The following is a 17,075-nucleotide window of genomic DNA, read 5'->3' on the forward strand; positions in this document are numbered from 1 at the left end:
GTTTCAACCTCCTAATTTCCTTTTATCCTTAGGGAAGGTTCCAGGCTTTCTGGTCACCCCACAGGATTTACCTCCATTGTCACACGTGCACTTTGCTCTCACCCCCACGTTCCCTCCCCTCTGCAATCTTTATCTTCCTTCTCTTAACCTCTTCTCTTCAGCACCTACCAGCTCCCTAGTGTCCTCATGAGTTTGTTCTATGCCTTCTGTTTTGTTTTGTTACATTGTTCTTTCCCCTAATGAATCGTTTCTGGCAACAGTGCCCCCTGACTCTTGGGTGGGGACACCAGGCTGTAACAACTCAGTACACTTTTTATCTTGTATCTTCCCCTAATTTCTCACATGATTCTTGTCTCCCTTAAGCAACTCCTGGGTGGTACCCATGACTTCCTTGTCCTTTATACCTACAGAAAAATACCGGACATCTAGAATGTTCTCTGTTCTCTCATTCCTGGTTCTCCAGGGACAACCCAACCCACCACATACTTTGAAGCAGATGTTGGGTCCCCGGCAAAACAGGGTCAGCCTCCTCAGTGAGGGAAAGGTCAAATCTGCTCAGACATGTTAAGAAGAAATTTCGCAAGCATTTGGCTGAACTTGTGTACTAATATCTAAATATTGAGTAATATAGAGTAAAAAATTAAAAGGCAGCCAAACAACCCTTTGGCTCATCTTTGGGTCCCTTGAGAGGTGTTCTGAAAGCTTATTTTTATCATGTTCATTTCCCAAAAAAATGGCTAAAAATGAGACTGAGCCTAGATTTTTCCCAATAGGAGGCTTTTCCTATTTCCTTGGTTGAGGAATGAGGATTCTAAGACTCTCTAGAAGGACCCATTGAACTCTGGAAGTCCTGGATTCCACCTGCTGCTTGGAGCTTCTAAGCAGGAACCTCCAGCTGCTGGTGATGCCCTGTGTGATGTCATAGGACTTTGTGACACGGCCTGATGCTACATCGTGTGCATGCAGTACAAGGCGGGCAGGGTCACCCAGTACAATCAAGTATTTTCTCAGAATCCAGGCCATTCAGAAAAAAACAAATCTCATCTTTCAGATCGTTCAGCCTAGACCCCTGCCTAATTTCACCTGCGACTCAGCTTAGACAACGTATCAACTACAGAGCGGCCAATGTCTCAGTGGTAGGTGGGTGGCCTCGGCATGCTGAGAAAAATGGGAACAAAGTTGGGGGGTGGGGTGCCTTCCACCTGCATTCAGTGGAAGCGACACATCAAATCGCTGAATCTTGAATGGGATGCTGGCTCTGGGGATTAGGATTAAGATCTGATTTGTAATAAGAGGCTGGGCTATACCACTCTAGAGGTAGACTGGGCATTATAATGACTTCAGTTCTTGAAAATCTGATCATTTATAGAGAATTTAGTTGTGACAGCATAGCCATGTTTTCTTGACCCTAAAAACCCACACTTTAAAACAAACTCGATGGCTGTGAATCGAGATTTAGTTTAGGGCTTTGGTTTTTCAGCGTGTACATGTGTGTGAGCGTGTGTGCGCGTGTATACGTTTGGTGGGAGTGGGGGTGGGGGAGAGATGAGGTGCATATTCCAGAAAACCAGGGGGAGGTCTGCTTTACGAAGACATTGCATAAGAAAGCTTACATTAGTAACATTTAAAAAAAAATGGAGGAGGCTAATTTTCCTACTCGTTCACATGTAGAGAATTTGCTCCAAATTTTCTTAATATACGAGAATCCTTCTAGACAATATGGATTTATTTTCTTTTCCGGTTTTAGTCCTAGCATGACCCCACATGTGTATTTTGTGTATGCAATCTGCCTCCCCTCACTTATGTTTTTCGTTAGCTTCTAATTGCTTTTGGTGTTCAGTGGAAATTAAAATGTCAAAATGTGACTTTTAATCTCTAGAAGTGGGGTTAATAGAAGTTAAACGGCTTCATTCTCTTCCCACTTATTTGAATCTGCCCATTTCTCCCTGTTAGAGGCTGTCTTCTCTTACACATTTGACACTTTTTCTTTGCATAATCGAATATTGCATTTTTGAAGAGTAATTTTTCCAGTCAATGGGCCTTCATTGTGCAACCTGGATCTCTGTCAGGGTGTTAAATCCTATGTCTTGGGAGGATGCTCCTATACGAATAAATGCCCCAATTTTATTATCATTATTATTATCATGTTTTATTTTGAGAGGGAGAGAGAGCATGCGTGCACAAGTTGGGGAGGGGCAGAGAGAGAGGGAGGAGGGGGAGAGAGGGAATCCGGAGCAGGCTCCACACTCAGCTGGAGCCCGATGTGGGGCCCATCTCATGGACCGCAAGATCACGACCTGAGCAGATATCAAGAGCAGGAGGCTTAACCGACTGAGCCACCCAGGCGCCCCTCCCCCAATCCAATCTTACACCGCCTCCCTTGATCTAGAATCCTCAGGTCTCAGCCCATGCACAGGATGCTGATCCGGTTGGATCCTGATGCCTGGGTTCTGCAGTTCCCTGGGGACCCACTCTTTCCTCCCTGAGCAGGACTAGCACATTCCCAGCCAGGCTATGCTGTCACTTGACCCTAATTACTGATCTGGCGGTCAGGAGAGGACTGGGGGTGGGGGGATCCAGAGGAAGGTCGTGCGTGGCTTGCCAAGCATCCTCAAGCACAGGAGCAATGGGCCATTTCTGTAGATCCAGAGGGTGGGTCCTCATGGCCCTCCACCCACACACCCCCATCCCAAGTCTTAGCTTCTCCCTCCTTCCCTGGAGTCACCTTCCTTGGAGTCTCGCTGCCCTATCACCAAGCCCTGCCCATGAGTCTCAGCTTTCTCTGCCCTTCCAACGTAGGAGATGCGAATCCATTTATGTGTTGCCAAGGAAGTCAGATTGATACTTTGCCTTAAAGTGGGGACTAGTCACCCTCAGCATTTCTCTTGTCTTTCTCAAATGCGTCTGTAGCACCCAACAGCAGCCATTTTGATTCCTCAGCTTTTATAATTACTTTTCCCTGCCCCCAGCTCCCAAATGCACCAACCAGAACGTTCCTTCCCACCAGTTGGCCACTGGTGAAGCCGTAACTAGCACACTGCTCCAGCCTGCTGGGTTCTAGTCGAACGCTGCCTTTCCACCAGCCTGGGGGGTCCTTAAGGGCAGCGGGTGAGCGGTGATGCACCCCCCCAAATCCCATTTTGGTGTCTGTTTCGCAGGACCACCCCACTACCAACTTTCGTAGGTCAAGTTCCTCAGAAACAGACTTTGGGACTGAGATTTGCGTGCGGGCACTTCACTGGCATGGGTTTGGGGGAACACCTGCAAGCAAAGGAAACTGGGTCAAGCAATATTAACCTTAAAAATAAAGCTGCTGCACGGCGTCTGGGTGGCTCAGTTGGTTAAGCCTCCGACTCGGCTCAGGTCGTGATCTCACAACTGGTGGGTTCCAGGCCCCCCCATCCCCACCCCCATCTGGCCCTGGGCTGACAGCTGGAGCCTGGAGCCTGCTTCGGATTCTGTGTCTCCATCTCTCTCTCCCCCTTCCCCACTCCTACTCTCTGTCTCAAAATAAACATTTAAAAGTAAAAATAAAAATAATAAAACTGCCGGTTATCTTGCCAGCAAAAATGGATTGATTTGGTAATAGTGGAGAACCGCCATCCTGCAGAAGCAAGGCAAAACCACAGGCAACTCTGGGAGAATAAAGGAGAAGAGGCTCTTTTATAGAGGAAGGGGGGAAGTCGGGAAGGCTGCTGTAAACTAAGAGTTCATTGGAGTAAACTGGACATTCACAGTATAGCGGCTTCTCATTGGCTGAGCTGTGACTGTCCCTCATTGGCTGGGCTGTTGCCGGGGGAGGAGGGAACCTTCCGTCCTCCTGCAGGGAGAGTAGAGTGCCGTCCTCTGCAAGATGCTCCAGGAGTTGGGTCTACAATTGACGAGGAGCGCTGGAGATGAGAGCGCCCCCTGCCGGCCTCCTGACTCCATTCTGAACCAAGTTTCCTTTCCTTCATTTTCACAACAGAAAGAGGCTAGACAGTGATGTGGTTGCCACAGGGACCTCTGTGGAAATCTCTGGGCCGGATGAGTCCTCAGAGTCATCTCAAGTTGAAATAAGCAAGTTGGGCTCATCAGCCAGTCTTTAAACATGAGATCCCTCAGGGAGGGGGAAACTTTGGACAAAGCCGCTTGCCCCCCCCCCCCCCCCCAGCGGTAACTCTGGGGGAGGGACTCAACCATGAGCCAGTACTCGGGCAGCGGGGTCCCACACACTGACCTGGTGGCACCACCAGGTAAGACATCATATCCAGGTGTGTTCAGGTGTTTGGGGGGCAAGGTGCTGACTGGGTGGTTTGATGCCATGGAATTGTTGTGGGTCCTGAGTCCTGTGGGGGAAGGATGGGTCTCTGCTGTGAACAAGAGCGGTTAAGAGCCAGAGCGGGTGGGCAGGCTGGTTCCTAGTGCTGGCCTGAGGTCTACACTTCAGAAGCCCGCCTCTTCCCTCGAGTCCTAGAAAGGGTAAAAATGGGAGACGATACTACATGGTCAAATGTGGAGGAGGATACTTGAGTCAGAGCGTGAGGAGGACCCACACCAGGAGGTCCTAGAAAGAGAGTGATGCTGGAGAGCTTCAGGTTCGTATCCTTGATTCCCTCTTCCAGCTGCCAGGCTGTCACTCGATTTAAAAGGTTGGGGTGGGATGGGGCGCCTGGGTGGCTTGGTCGGTTAAGCGTCCGACTTTGGCTCGGGTCATGATCTCACGGTCTGTGAGTTCGAGCCCCGCGTCGGGCTCTGTGCTGACAGCTCGGAGCCTGGGGCCTGTTTTGGATTCTGTGTCTCCCTCTCTCTCTGCTCCTCCCCTGTTCATGCTCTGTCTCTCTCCATCTCAAAAATAAATAAACGTTAAAAAAAATTAAAAAATAAATAAATAAAAGGTTGGGGTGGGAGAGAAACGCTGCTATATACGCATGTGTTTATTACAGTGATGCCATTTGATAGACACAGTTTGCAATCCTTATTTTTAAATTTTTTCCAAAGTAATGTATACACAAAAAAATAAAACCAAATCTTATAAAGAGAGTCAGCAGGCCCCTGCCCAATTCCACCCTAATCCCCAGTTCAACTCTCCAAAAGCAATGGCTTTAGACTCTTTTAATATATTTCTTACGACAGTCAAACCTTCATATTTTAAATAATATTCCTAGGCTTCTGCTTCTTGGCTTGTTTTGCACATGAACTTCATTTTTCTTACGTGACTTCCATTTTTTAAAAATCTTAGCTTTCCCCACCCCCACCCCAGCACCTGGGTGGCTCCGTGGGTTAAGTATCCGACTCTTGATTTCAACTCAGGTCGTGATCCCACAGCTGGCGAGTTTGAGCCCTGTGGCAGACCGCCACATTTTCCCCATGAATCTATGTGATGATTTGATTAATACGGTAGCCAGTGCCTACATCTTCATCATTCTACAAACATCGTTCCTTAATTTTTACCACCAGATAGGACACCGACTTGCACTTGCCTGCCCCAAAGAATCTATCAAATCTGATATTCTTTTGACCCATCTCCTTTTAGGGGAGGGGTTGAGGGCCAGAGCTCACTAGAGCCCCCATTCCAATGTGGGCTACCTCTTTCCTGGGCCGGATCCGCTATCTTGGGTCACTTCGCTTGGTGTGAAGTGATCTTCTGAACACCCGTTTTAAGAGGTTTTGCTAATAGAAAATGAGATCGTCTTTAGCGCATCAAAGTATATGATACATACGTAGAAATGTTTCTGTTTTTAAAACACTGAAAATTGAATTCAAACCAAGTAGATGATCTATAAGGCATGGGAATATCTAACATAGCTTCTTTTAAATTCTTCTGATTTAGGAAATTAACAAATGAGCCTTCACAAATGCGAGGTTTACAATGAGAGGCATTTTAATTCAAACTTTACTGTATGGATCCTTGACATTTGGGATCTGGACAGCTCTGTTGTATGTATTTATTAACCACAACCATGTGAGCAACTTGGAGAAGAAAACCCAGGAGCCTGCCTCAATTTGGTCCCTTGAAAAAAAATTTCATCGGCAAGATACTCATGGCTCAGAGGAAATTCCAAGACCATATGTGAGATTTGAAAGTCCTGATGAAGAAGAAACCAAACCACAGAAATCCTTTTTCAAATGGAGTAAGTATTTTGATCTTCTCCATTAGCCATTTTAAGGGGAAGTATTTTTACTACATACAAATTTTAGGGAAAGCACAAGCGGGGGAGAAGGGCAGAGGGAGAGACAGAGAATCTTAAGTAGCCTCCACGCTCAGCGTGGAACCCGACACAGGGCGTCATCCTACAACCCTGGGATCGTGACCTGAGCTGAAATCAAGAGTCGGACACTCAACGGAATGAGTCACCCAGGCGCCCTGCAATATTATACATTTTTAACGTATTTGTAGATACTCTGCAATGAATTGCAATGCTGAGGTAAACGTGGATTACAAGGCTTCGTGTGGACCTATTTTGTTTCTCTTATGTCAACACCTAGGTTTGGGACAGATGGGATTTAGGTAGATATATGCTTAACTTTAAAAAAAATGACGAAGTGTTTTCCAAGGTAGGCGTGCCATTTAATATCCCTTCCCGCAGCATATGAGAATCCCTTCGCTCCAAATCTTCGCCAACATTTGACACGGTCAGCTTTTTAGGTGTTAGGTATTCGAATGGGTAAGCAATGGTATCGTTGTCTTCTTAATTTGCATTTCCCTGAGGACTAATAATTTTGAGCACCTTTTCATGTGCTTAATGACCACCCATATATCATCTTTCGTAAAATGTCTCTTCCCGTCTTTTGTCCATTTTTAAATTGGGATGTTTGTCTTCTGATTTTTAAGACTTAAAAAAATTTTTATTTTTTATTTTGTTTTTTTAAAAATTTTTTTTTTCAACGTTTATTTATTTTTGGGACAGAGAGAGACAGAGCATGAACGGGGGAGGGGCAGAGAGAGAGGGAGACACAGAATCAGAAACAGGCTCCAGGCTCCGAGCCATCAGCTCAGAGCCTGACGCGGGGCTCGAACTCCCGGACCGCGAGATCGTGACCTGGCTGAAGTCGGACGCTCAACTGACTGCGCCACCCAGGCGCCCCCCCCAAAAAAATTTTTTTTAATGTTTTTATTTTATTTTGAGAGAGAGACTGACTGAGCCACCCAGGTGCCTCGATTTTTAAGACTTTTTATTTATTTATTAAAAAAAATTTTTTTTAACGTTTATTTATTTTTGAGACAGAGAGAGACAGAGCATGAATGGGGGAGGGTCAGAGAGAGGGAGACACAGAATCTGAAACAGGCTCCAGGTTCTGAGCTGTCAGCACAGAGCCCGACGCGGGGCTCGAACTCACGGACCGCGAGATCGTGACCTGAGCCTAAGTCGGACGCTTAACCGACTGAGCCACCCAGGCGCCCCAAGACTTTTTAAAATGTATTTTGGATTTGAGGCCTTTGATATGTGAGTTGCAAATAGTACAAGTCTGTGCCTTGTCTTTTTATTCTCTTTTTTTTATCGACAAAAAGCACTGTATTGGTTTTAGAGTAGAGCATAATGATTTGGTACGTGTATATATTGCAAAATAATCACCACAATGATTTTTGTTAACAGCCATCACACACACAGTTAAAATCTTTTTTCTTGTGATGAGATCTGTCTTGGCAACTTCCAAATATACAATATAGCATTGTTAACCATAGTCACTATGCTGTACTTTTTAAATTCTCTTTTCAGTGGTGTCATTCAAGGAGGACAATTTTATTTTATCCTTTTACTTTCTATTTTTCCTTATTTGGCTTTATTTATTTTATATTATATTTATTCTGCTTTATTTATTGATTTCACTTATTTTTATTTATTTGTTTATTTACTTATTTACTTGTTTATTTTTGAGGGAGAGAATCTTAAGCAGCCAGCATGGAGCCCTACTCAGGGCTCGATCCCACAACCCTGGGATCATGACCTGAGCTGAAATCAACAATGAGATGCTATGGGGCGCCTGGGTGGCTCGGTCGTTTGGGCGTCCAACTTCGGCTCAGGTCATGATCTCACCGTCCGGTCCGTGAGTTCCAGCCCCGCGTCGGGCTCTGTGCTGACAGCTCAGAGCCTGGAGCCTGCTTCGGATTCTGTGCGTCCCTCTCTCTCTGCCCCTTCCCCACTCACGCTCTGTCTCTCTCTATCAAAAAATTAATAAACGTTAAAAAAATGTTTAAAAAAAAAATCGTCTGCTTAACCAACTGAGCCATCCAGGTGCCTCCAAGAAGAACAATTTTAAATTTTGATGTTCAGTCCGTCCCATTTTCTTGTACGGTTCATGTTTTTTATGTTTTATCAAAGTAACCTTCGCCTACCTCAAGTTCTCAGATTCCCTTCTGTGTTTTCTTATAGAAAGTTCAGGTTTTACTTTATATTTTACATCAGGGCCATGATGTGAGGTAAGGATCAATGTTCATTTCCCCTAGGTGGATATCCATTTCGTCCAGCAGCACTTGTTGAAAAAGCTCCCTTTTTCCATCTTGCCATCTCTGTCAAAAATCAGTTGACTGTTTTTGTTGGGTGTCTTTCTGAACTCTATTCTCATTCTTTTCAAAAATTGTTTTGGGGTGCCTGGGTGGCTCAGCTGGTTAAGTGGCTGACGCGATTTCGGTTCAGGTCATGATCTCACAGTTTGCAAATTCGAGTCCCACGTTGGGTTCTGCACTGACAGTTGGGAGCCTGCTTGGGATTCTCTCTCTCCCTCTCACTCTGCCCCTCCCCAATGCGCTCGCTCTCTCTCTCTCTCTCTCTCTCAGAATACATAAAGAAACTTGAAAAAACTGTTTTGGTTATTCTAGATCTTTTGCTTGGTCATATACGTTTTAGAAACATATTGTCAACGTCTACAAAAAAGCCTGCTGGGTTTTGTTTTGTTTTGTTTGTTTTGTCTCGAGAGAGAGAAAGCAGGGGAGGGGCAGAAAGAGAAGGAGAGAGGGAGAATCCCAAGCAGGCTCCACTTTTGAAATGTTGAATTTTCATTTTCATTCAGTTCTGTATATTTTTATATTCCCTTTGAGACTTTCTCTTTGGATTATTTGGAAATGGGTTTTTAAATTTCCAACTCATGAAATAATTCTCTAGCGTCTACTACCGATATCCGGTTTGGTTCATTTATAGTCTGAAAATATACTCTATGATTTCAATTCTTTTAGGGTTTGTTTTTTGTTTTTTGTTTTTTTTTTTTGAGGTTTGTCTCAGGATCCAGGATATGGTCCGTCTCTGGTGGCTGCTCCATGCACACTTGAAAAAAAATGCGTATTTGCTCTTTTCGGGTACGGTGTTCTTTACATCCACATCAGTTAGATCTTGTTGGGTGATTGTATTGTTCAGTTCTTCTGTGTCCTCGCTGAGTTTTTGGCTAGCAGTTCTGTCAGTTGCTAAGGGGGGGGGTTGAAGACCCCAACTGTACTTATGGGTTTGTCAGTTTCTACTTTAACTCTATCAGCTTTTGCTTCGTGTGTTTTGAGGCTCTTTTTTGATGTGATTGTATTTGAAATCATTATGTCTTGCTGGTGCACTGAGCTTTTTATCATGAGGTAATGTCTCTCTGTTTGTCTGTAGTAATTTTCTCTGGTCTATTTTATCTAATATTAATAGATACACTCCTGCTTTTCTTTTTTAAGTAGGCTCCATGCCCAAAGTGGGGCTTAAACTCATGACCCCGAGATCAAGAGTCATAGGCTCTACCCACTGAGCCAGCCAGGAGCTGCTTTTTTGATTAATATTTGCAAATACATCCTTTTTTATCCTTTTACTATCAATCGACCTAGGTTTCATTGAAGTAAGGTGCTTGTAGATAGCATATTATTGGAACATTTTTTTAAATCTACTCTGTCAATCTAGGCTTTTAATTGGTATATTTAGATCATTTGTATTTAAGACAGTTATTGATGTCAGAGTTTCTTAGCCAGTTTGTTTTTCATTTGTTCCCTCTGTTTCTCCATCTTCTGTTTCCCTTTTCTTTCCTTTCTGTGAGTTACTTGAACATTTTTTCAAAATTCCGTCTTGATTTATTTTATACTGGTTTTTTTTTTTTTTTCAACAGATTGCTTTGTAGGGTTTCACTTGGGGTTGCTGTAGGTATTATGCAATCCATCTGTAACTTAACAGTCTCCTTGAATTGATGTTTTTCCACTTCAAGTAAAGTGTAAGCAGTCCCTTAGCCCTCCTCAATTAAAAAATTTACTTGTCTTCAGTATTGAGCGCCACATTACCTGGTGTTATAATTGTCGTTTCAGACACCAAATAGGATTCAAGAAACTCATGATAGCAGTGCCTCCATAGCTCAGTCGGTTAAGCGTCTGACTCCTGACTCAGCTCAAGTCATGATCTCATGGTTTCTAAGTTCCAGCCCCACATCAGGCTTTGCATGGACAGGGCAGAGCTTGCTTGGGATTCTCTCTCTTTCCTTCTTTCTCTGTCCCTCCCCCACTCGGTCTCGCTCTCTCAAATACATAAACATTAAAAAAATGAAAAAAAGAAACTCACGAAAAGGACAGCCTATTATTTTGTCCCTATTTTTATCCATCTGGATGTTCTTTTTTCTTATCTGAAGTTCCACACTTCTGTTATCATTTCCTTTTTGTTTAGAGAACTTTCTTTTGCTGTCCTTTAAGGGCAGGTTACAAATTCTTAGTTTTTCTTCACTTAGGAGTATCTTTAATTTCTCACAATTCCCAAAGGATATTTTTGAGGGGTATAGAATTTGCTATTGACAGTTCTTTTCTTGCAGCATTCAGAAATGTTCTGTCACTTCCTTCCCTCCTCCACGATTTCAAAATTTTTTTCACGTGTGTTTATTTTTGAAGGAGAGAGAGACAGTGTGAGTGGGGGAGGGGCACAGAGAGAGGCACAGAATCTGAAGCAGGCTCCAGGCTCTGGGCTGGCAGCACAGAGCCCAATGCAGGGCTGGAACTCACAAACCGTGAGATCATGACCTGAACGGAAGTCGGACGCTCAACCGACTGAGCCACCCAGGTGCCCCGCCTCCTCCGCGATTTCAAACGAGAAATCCACGGCCATTCAGATTGCTCCTCTGCGAGTCTTACTTCTCTTCCCTCTGGCCACTTTCAAAAGTTTTCCTTTGCCTTCAGTTTTCAGAAATTTAGTTATGATGTGGCCCGACATGCATTTCTTTGGTTTATCCTGTTGGGGTTTGGTTCAGTCTCCTGAGTCTATAGATGTCCAACTTTCACCAAATTTGGGGAGTTTCCAGCCTTACTTCCAGAGTACTTTTTCAGTCCTACTCTGACTCCTCCCCTCCCAGGGCTCCGATAACACAAGGATCAGCTCTTTTCGTCCTCAGCGTGCAGGTTCCTGAAACTCTCTGCATTTTTTCCTGTCTGCTTTCTCTGTTGTTCGGATTTGGTGGATTTCACTGATCAGCCATCATCGCTCTACTATTAAGGCGGTCCAGTGAGGTTTTTTTATTTAGACCATTGTGTTTTTTAGTCCTATATCTTCCATTTTTTTTAAATATAGCTTGTGTTTCTTTGCTGAGATTTTCCCTTTTCCATTTGTTTCCAAACATTCTTCTGATGACTGCTTTAGCATGAGAAGTCAGATCATTCTGACCTCTGACTCATCTCTGTCTTGTCTTTTCGTTCAATTTGAGATCCCTGGTTCTTGGCGTGAGAATGGGTTTCCGATTGTATTCTGGGCCTTTGGGATATTATGCAACACCGGGTCCTAATTAAGCTTCCTTATTAGGGGCCATCCCCTGCAGCACAAGGGTGGGCCAGGTGGGAGGTATTCTCAGTTTCCCCACTGGGTCTGCTGACACCCTTCCGGCAGCCAGCGATCACCCTGGGGGAGGGGAGGAGTTCAGCTCCCCCTTTGGTAAAATGAGGCACAGACGTGCATGAAGTTGCTGTCTCTGAGTTAGCTCCCCAGCGGGCCTCGCGGACAGCCAGTGAGGAGACAGGAGAAGCAGAGTCAGTGTCCAGCTTTGCATAACCTGCTGCTCTTATTGCCACCGGGTGGGGTAGAGGGTTAGCTCTCCGCTGGGCCCTGCTAACGTGAGGGGCAGGGGCTATGTGGAATGGTGACGAGTCCCACCTTGCGTCCCCTCCAGAAGCCTCGTCGCTCTCTGCCAGCTGGGCTGGGAGGCTCAGCATTGCTATTGCCACGGCGCTATCTGGGGGAGAGTGAGAGTGCCACCTGCTTCCCCCAGGCCAGCTCCCCACCCAGGCTGCCAGCACCCCCCAGGTAATCAGAGCCCTGCTGCTGCTGCCACGAAGGGGGATAGAAGGAAGGGTGGGTTCTGCTCAGTCCCACCCACACCACTGCCCTTTACTCCCTTGGGTGTGGTGGAAGGCCTCCTCCCTGCCCCGGGGGGTGGTGTGGTTCTCCCACATCTGCTTGACTTGACTAGATTAGGTTCGGCCAAAGGATTTCTTGGTTGGCCCTCCCCCCGCCCCCCCAGCCCTGTGGCGGGAGGGAACAGACTTATCTGGGAGGCTTTTTGGCCTGTGCCATTGGTGGTTCTACTGGGAGGCTTCTACAGACCTCTGTCCGGGAGATACGGGAGGCAGCGAGGAAATTAGGAGCTCCCATGTCCTTCCTCCAGTCCTGAGGCTTCTGCCGCCTTATTTCCCCTTTTCTGAGCCCTCCTATGCTCATCTATTGTGTTACGTTCAGGATTTCTCAGGTGCAGGAAAGAGGGCTTAGGGGAAATGGGGTTACTGCATCCTGAAGAGAATCCCTTTTGTATATAATATAGCCTTTTATATCGGTTTTGGAAAGCACTCCGTGGGCATTGGAAAAGAAAGTTCATTCTTCAAAACCAAAGCAACATTCAAATCCACAAAGGAAATAGTGCTAATGACATTTATCAAGTTCTTTCTAACTTTTTCTCTGACTTAGAGTTGTTCTTAAAATATTCCATTACTGGGGCGCCTGGGTGGCGCAGTCGGTTAAGCGTCCGACTTCAGCCAGGTCACGATCTCGCGGTCCGTGAGTTCGAGCCCCGCATCAGGCTCTCGGAGCCTGGAGCCTGTTTCTGATTCTGTGTCTCCCTCTCTCTCTGCCCCTCCCCCGTTCATGCTCTGTCTCTCTCTGTCCCAAAAATAAATAAAAAACATTGAAAAAAATTAAAAAAAAATATTCCATTACTACTTGTGGCAGTACATATTGATATCTCTAATGATTTTAACATATTTTGCTGTAGCATTATTTGATGTCTGCAAGCTCATTATTATTTAGTCTTTATTATGACTTATTGTGAGTATAAAATGACTTTCTGGATGTTGCTTCCGATGAATTCTGTACTTTTTAAATGATATTTGGACTCCTGCCTTCTTAGACCCTTCTTTTAACCATTCTAGTTCATTCTGTTTACCTTTTGTGATTACATTTTATTTCTTCAGTGACATCTGAGAATTTTTCTCTCTTAAGAGGAAATTTACTCCAACTCCGTTTTGTGTTAGGACCGGTAATTTGGGGGTGGCCTCTGGGATCTTGTTATTTTTTTAATTTTTCCATTTATTTATTTTTTGAGAGACATAGAGAGAGCACAAGTTGGGGAGGGGCAAAAGAGGAGGAGACACAGAATCCGAAGCAGGCTGCAGGCTCCGAGCTGTCAGCATAGAGCCCGACGCGGGGCTCGAACTCACAAACCATGAGATCATAACCTGAGCTGAAGTCGGACGCTTAACCAACTGAGCCACCCAGGCGCCCCTGGCATCTTGCTATTAAAAAAATGGCCAGTGGCATTTTTTTATTCTCTGCAATGGAATGTGGGGGGAGGGGTTTGAGCCCCCTTCCGGAAATCCCTCAGTTACAATCTCAGGACCCTTGTGAATCATGATGGGACCAAGGAGGCTGAACACTTCCTTCCCTAGAGGGACTGAGTGACCAAAGACTGGCTTGTTGTTCATACTTTTCTAAGGAATCTGCTCTGAGTTTAACCTTGTCATCCGGGGGGGTAGTTAGGTTCCAGGAAAATGACTCTGACTCATTATAAAAGGAGTGAATTCAGGATGGAGTTGTTCTTATGGTCCTTGATCAAAGCGACATTAGTAAACTTGTTACTTACGTGACTCTCATTACCCTTTCTTGCAGGTAAGGATTTTAACTATTCAAGCTCAGAATTTGTTGATGGATTTTTAAAATATGGATTTAACACCATTCTCAGTAAAAGCTTGGGCAGTGAGAGAGAAGTACCAGATACCAGAAATAAAAAGTATGTTTCTCCTAATTTTTTATGGAGGTATAGTTGAAATATAAGATTATATTCGTTTCAAGTATGCAACATAATGATTTGATATTTACATACATTGCAAAATAGTAGCCACAATAAGGCTAGTTAACATTGGCCACCATACATACCTACCAAAAATATTTGCATGTGTGATGAGGAATTTTAAGATCTATTCTCTCTGCTACTTTCAAATATGCAGCATAGTATTATTAACTATAGTTACCATATAGACATTATATCCCCACGATGCATTTATTTTATTTTATTTTATTAAAAAAAATTTTTTTTAAACGTTTATTTATTTTTGAGACAGAGAGAGACAGAGCATGGACGGGGGAGACGCAGAGAGAGAGAGGGAGACACAGAATGGGAAGCAGGCTCCAGGCTCTGCTCTGACGGAAGCAGCCATCAGCACAGAGCCCGACGCGGGGCTCGAACTCACGGACCGCGAGATAGTGACCTGAGCTGAAGTCGGACGCTTAACCGACTGAGCCACCCAGGCGCCCCACGATGCATTTATTTTATAACGGAGCTTTGTTTTGTCCATCCCCTTCCTCTGGCAACCACCAGTTTGTTCTCTGTATTTATAAGCTTGGGTTGGGGATGTTTGGTTGGTTGTTTGTTTTTTAGATTCCACATATAAGTGAGATCATATGGTATTTATCTCTCTCTGACTTATTACATTTAGTGTAATGCCCTCAAGGTCCATCCATGTTCTTGCAAATGACAAGATTCCATTCTTTTTTTTATATTGAATAACATTCCATTGTGTATATGACACTGCATTCTTTATCCATTCATCCACTGATGGAGGGTTAGGTTGTTTCTGTGTCTTAGCTATTGTAAATAATGCTGCAGTGAACTTGGGGTGCGTATGTCTTTATGAGTTAGTGCTTTCATTTTTTCCAGGTAAATACCTGCCAGTGAAATTGTTGGATCATATGTTAGCTTTCTTTTGCATTTTTTGAGGAACTTCCATGCTGTTTTCCATTTTGGCCGCACCAATTTCCATTCCCAGCAACAGTGCATAAGGGTTGGCTCTTCTCCACATCCTCCTCAACACTTGTTATTTCTTGTCTTTTTGATAATAGCCATTCTGACAGGTGCGAGATGATATCTCGTTGTGGTTTTGATTTCTATTTCCTGATTATTTGTGACATTGAGTACTTTTTCATGTACCTGTTGGCCATCGTATGCCTTTGGAAAAATAGCTATTCAGATTTTCTGCCCATTTTTAAAAAAAAAATTTGTTATTGATTATTCTTTGAGAGACAGACAGAGGAACAGTGCGTGAGCAGGGGAGGGGCTGAGGGAGGGAGACACAGAATCCGAAGCAGGCTACAGGCTCTGAGCTGTCAGCACAGAGCCCGATGCGGGGCTCAAAATAACGAATGGTGAGATCATGACCTGAGCCGAAGTCGGTCACTCAACCAACTGAGCCACCCAGGCACCCCAGATTTCCTGCCCATTTTTTAATTGAATTGTTTGTTTGGTATCAAGTTTTACGAATTCTTTGTATATTTTAGATGTTAATCCCTTATCACGTGTATGATTTTCTCCCATTCAGTACAGGTTTATACTTTTGTTGTCTTTGTTTTTGGAGCCAGATCCAAAACATCATCCCCAAGATTGATGTCAAGAAACTTACTACTACCTCTGTCTCCTTCTAGGATCTTTATGGTTTTGGGTCTTACCTTCAAGTCTTTAATCTATTTCAAGTTAATTTCTGTGTATGGTGTTAAGAGAGTGGTCCAGTTTCATTCTTTTGCATGTGGCTAGCAACATTGAAAAGACTGTCCTTTCCCTGTTGTGTATTCTTGGCTTTTTTTCTTAATTGATTAATCATAAATGGATGATTTTATTTTCTTTCTGAGCACTCTACTCTGTTCCATTGATCCATGAGTCTCTTTTTATGCCAATGCCAGACTGTTTTCATTACTACAGCTTTGCAACAGAGTTTGAAGTCAGAGCATGTGATGCCTCCAGCTGTGTTCTTGTTTCTCCAAGTTGCTTTGCCTCTTCATCTTCTGTAGTTTCATATGAATTTGAGGATTCTTTGTTTTATTTCTATGAAAAATGCCATTGGAATTGTGATATGGATTGCATTGAATCTGTAGATTTCTTTGGTATAAGGACATCTTCATGGTGTCAAATTCTTTTTATTTTTTATTTTTTTAATGTTTACTTATTTCTGAGAGACAGAAAGAGACAGAGCACAGTGGGGGAGGGACACAGAGAGAGGGAGACACAGAATCCAAAGCAGGCTCCAGGCTCTGAGCTGTCAGCACAGAGCCCGACGTGGGGCTTAACCTCACGAACTGTGAGATTGTGACCTGAGCCAAAGTTGGATGCTTAACCGACTGAGCCACCCAGGCCCCCATCAGTGTCAAATTCTTCTAACCCCTGAGCGCAAAACACCCTTCCACTTATTTGTGTCTTCTTTAATTTCTTTTATTAATGTCTTCTAGCTTTCAGTGTACAAGTCTAAACATGAATATGTTTTAAGTTTTTATTTATTTTTTTTTTTAATTTTTTTTTTTAATTTTTTTTCAACATTTATTTATTTTTGGGACAGAGAGAGACAAAGCATGAACGGGGGAGGGGCAGAGAGAGAGGGAGACACAGAATCGGAAACAGGCTCCAGGCTCTGAGCCATCAGCCCAGAGCCTGACGCGGGGCTCGAACTCACGGACCGCGAGATCGTGACCTGGCTGAAGTCGGACGCTCAACCGACTGCGCCACCGAGGCGCCCCTGTTTTAAGTTTTTAAATAAACAGTTACTAACCAGATTTTAATTTTGGAATATTAGCAGTCTTGTAATATAGGTTCCTGTTTTGGGGACTTGGAGTAGATAGTTTCAAAATTCTAGAGTT

At 44.1% G+C, this 17,075-nt stretch overlaps 1 protein-coding gene across 6 annotated transcripts in view; it reads left to right on the forward strand.

Moving 5' to 3' along the window:
* The first annotated feature begins 909 nt into the window (after positions 1 to 909).
* Positions 910 to 17,075, forward strand: part of GALNTL5 (polypeptide N-acetylgalactosaminyltransferase like 5) — a 56,920-nt gene continuing 40,754 nt past the window's right edge. For 2 of the 6 annotated variants that reach the window (XM_043589973.1, XM_043589976.1), the window contains exons 1-3: positions 910 to 1,136; positions 5,813 to 6,113; positions 14,064 to 14,184. In XM_043589973.1, the coding sequence (XP_043445908.1) occupies positions 5,852 to 6,113; positions 14,064 to 14,184 (383 nt within the window). In that variant the 5' untranslated portion in view covers positions 910 to 1,136; positions 5,813 to 5,851. Of the gene's footprint in view, positions 1,141 to 4,047; positions 4,254 to 5,812; positions 6,114 to 14,063; positions 14,185 to 17,075 lie in introns of those variants that run through there. The other 4 variants (XM_043589974.1, XM_043589975.1, XM_043589977.1 and 1 more) reach the window with 4 other exon arrangements.

The sequence above is a fragment of the Prionailurus bengalensis genome, chromosome A2 (assembly GCF_016509475.1).
Source record: "Prionailurus bengalensis isolate Pbe53 chromosome A2, Fcat_Pben_1.1_paternal_pri, whole genome shotgun sequence".
Lineage (NCBI taxonomy): Eukaryota > Metazoa > Chordata > Mammalia > Carnivora > Felidae > Prionailurus > Prionailurus bengalensis.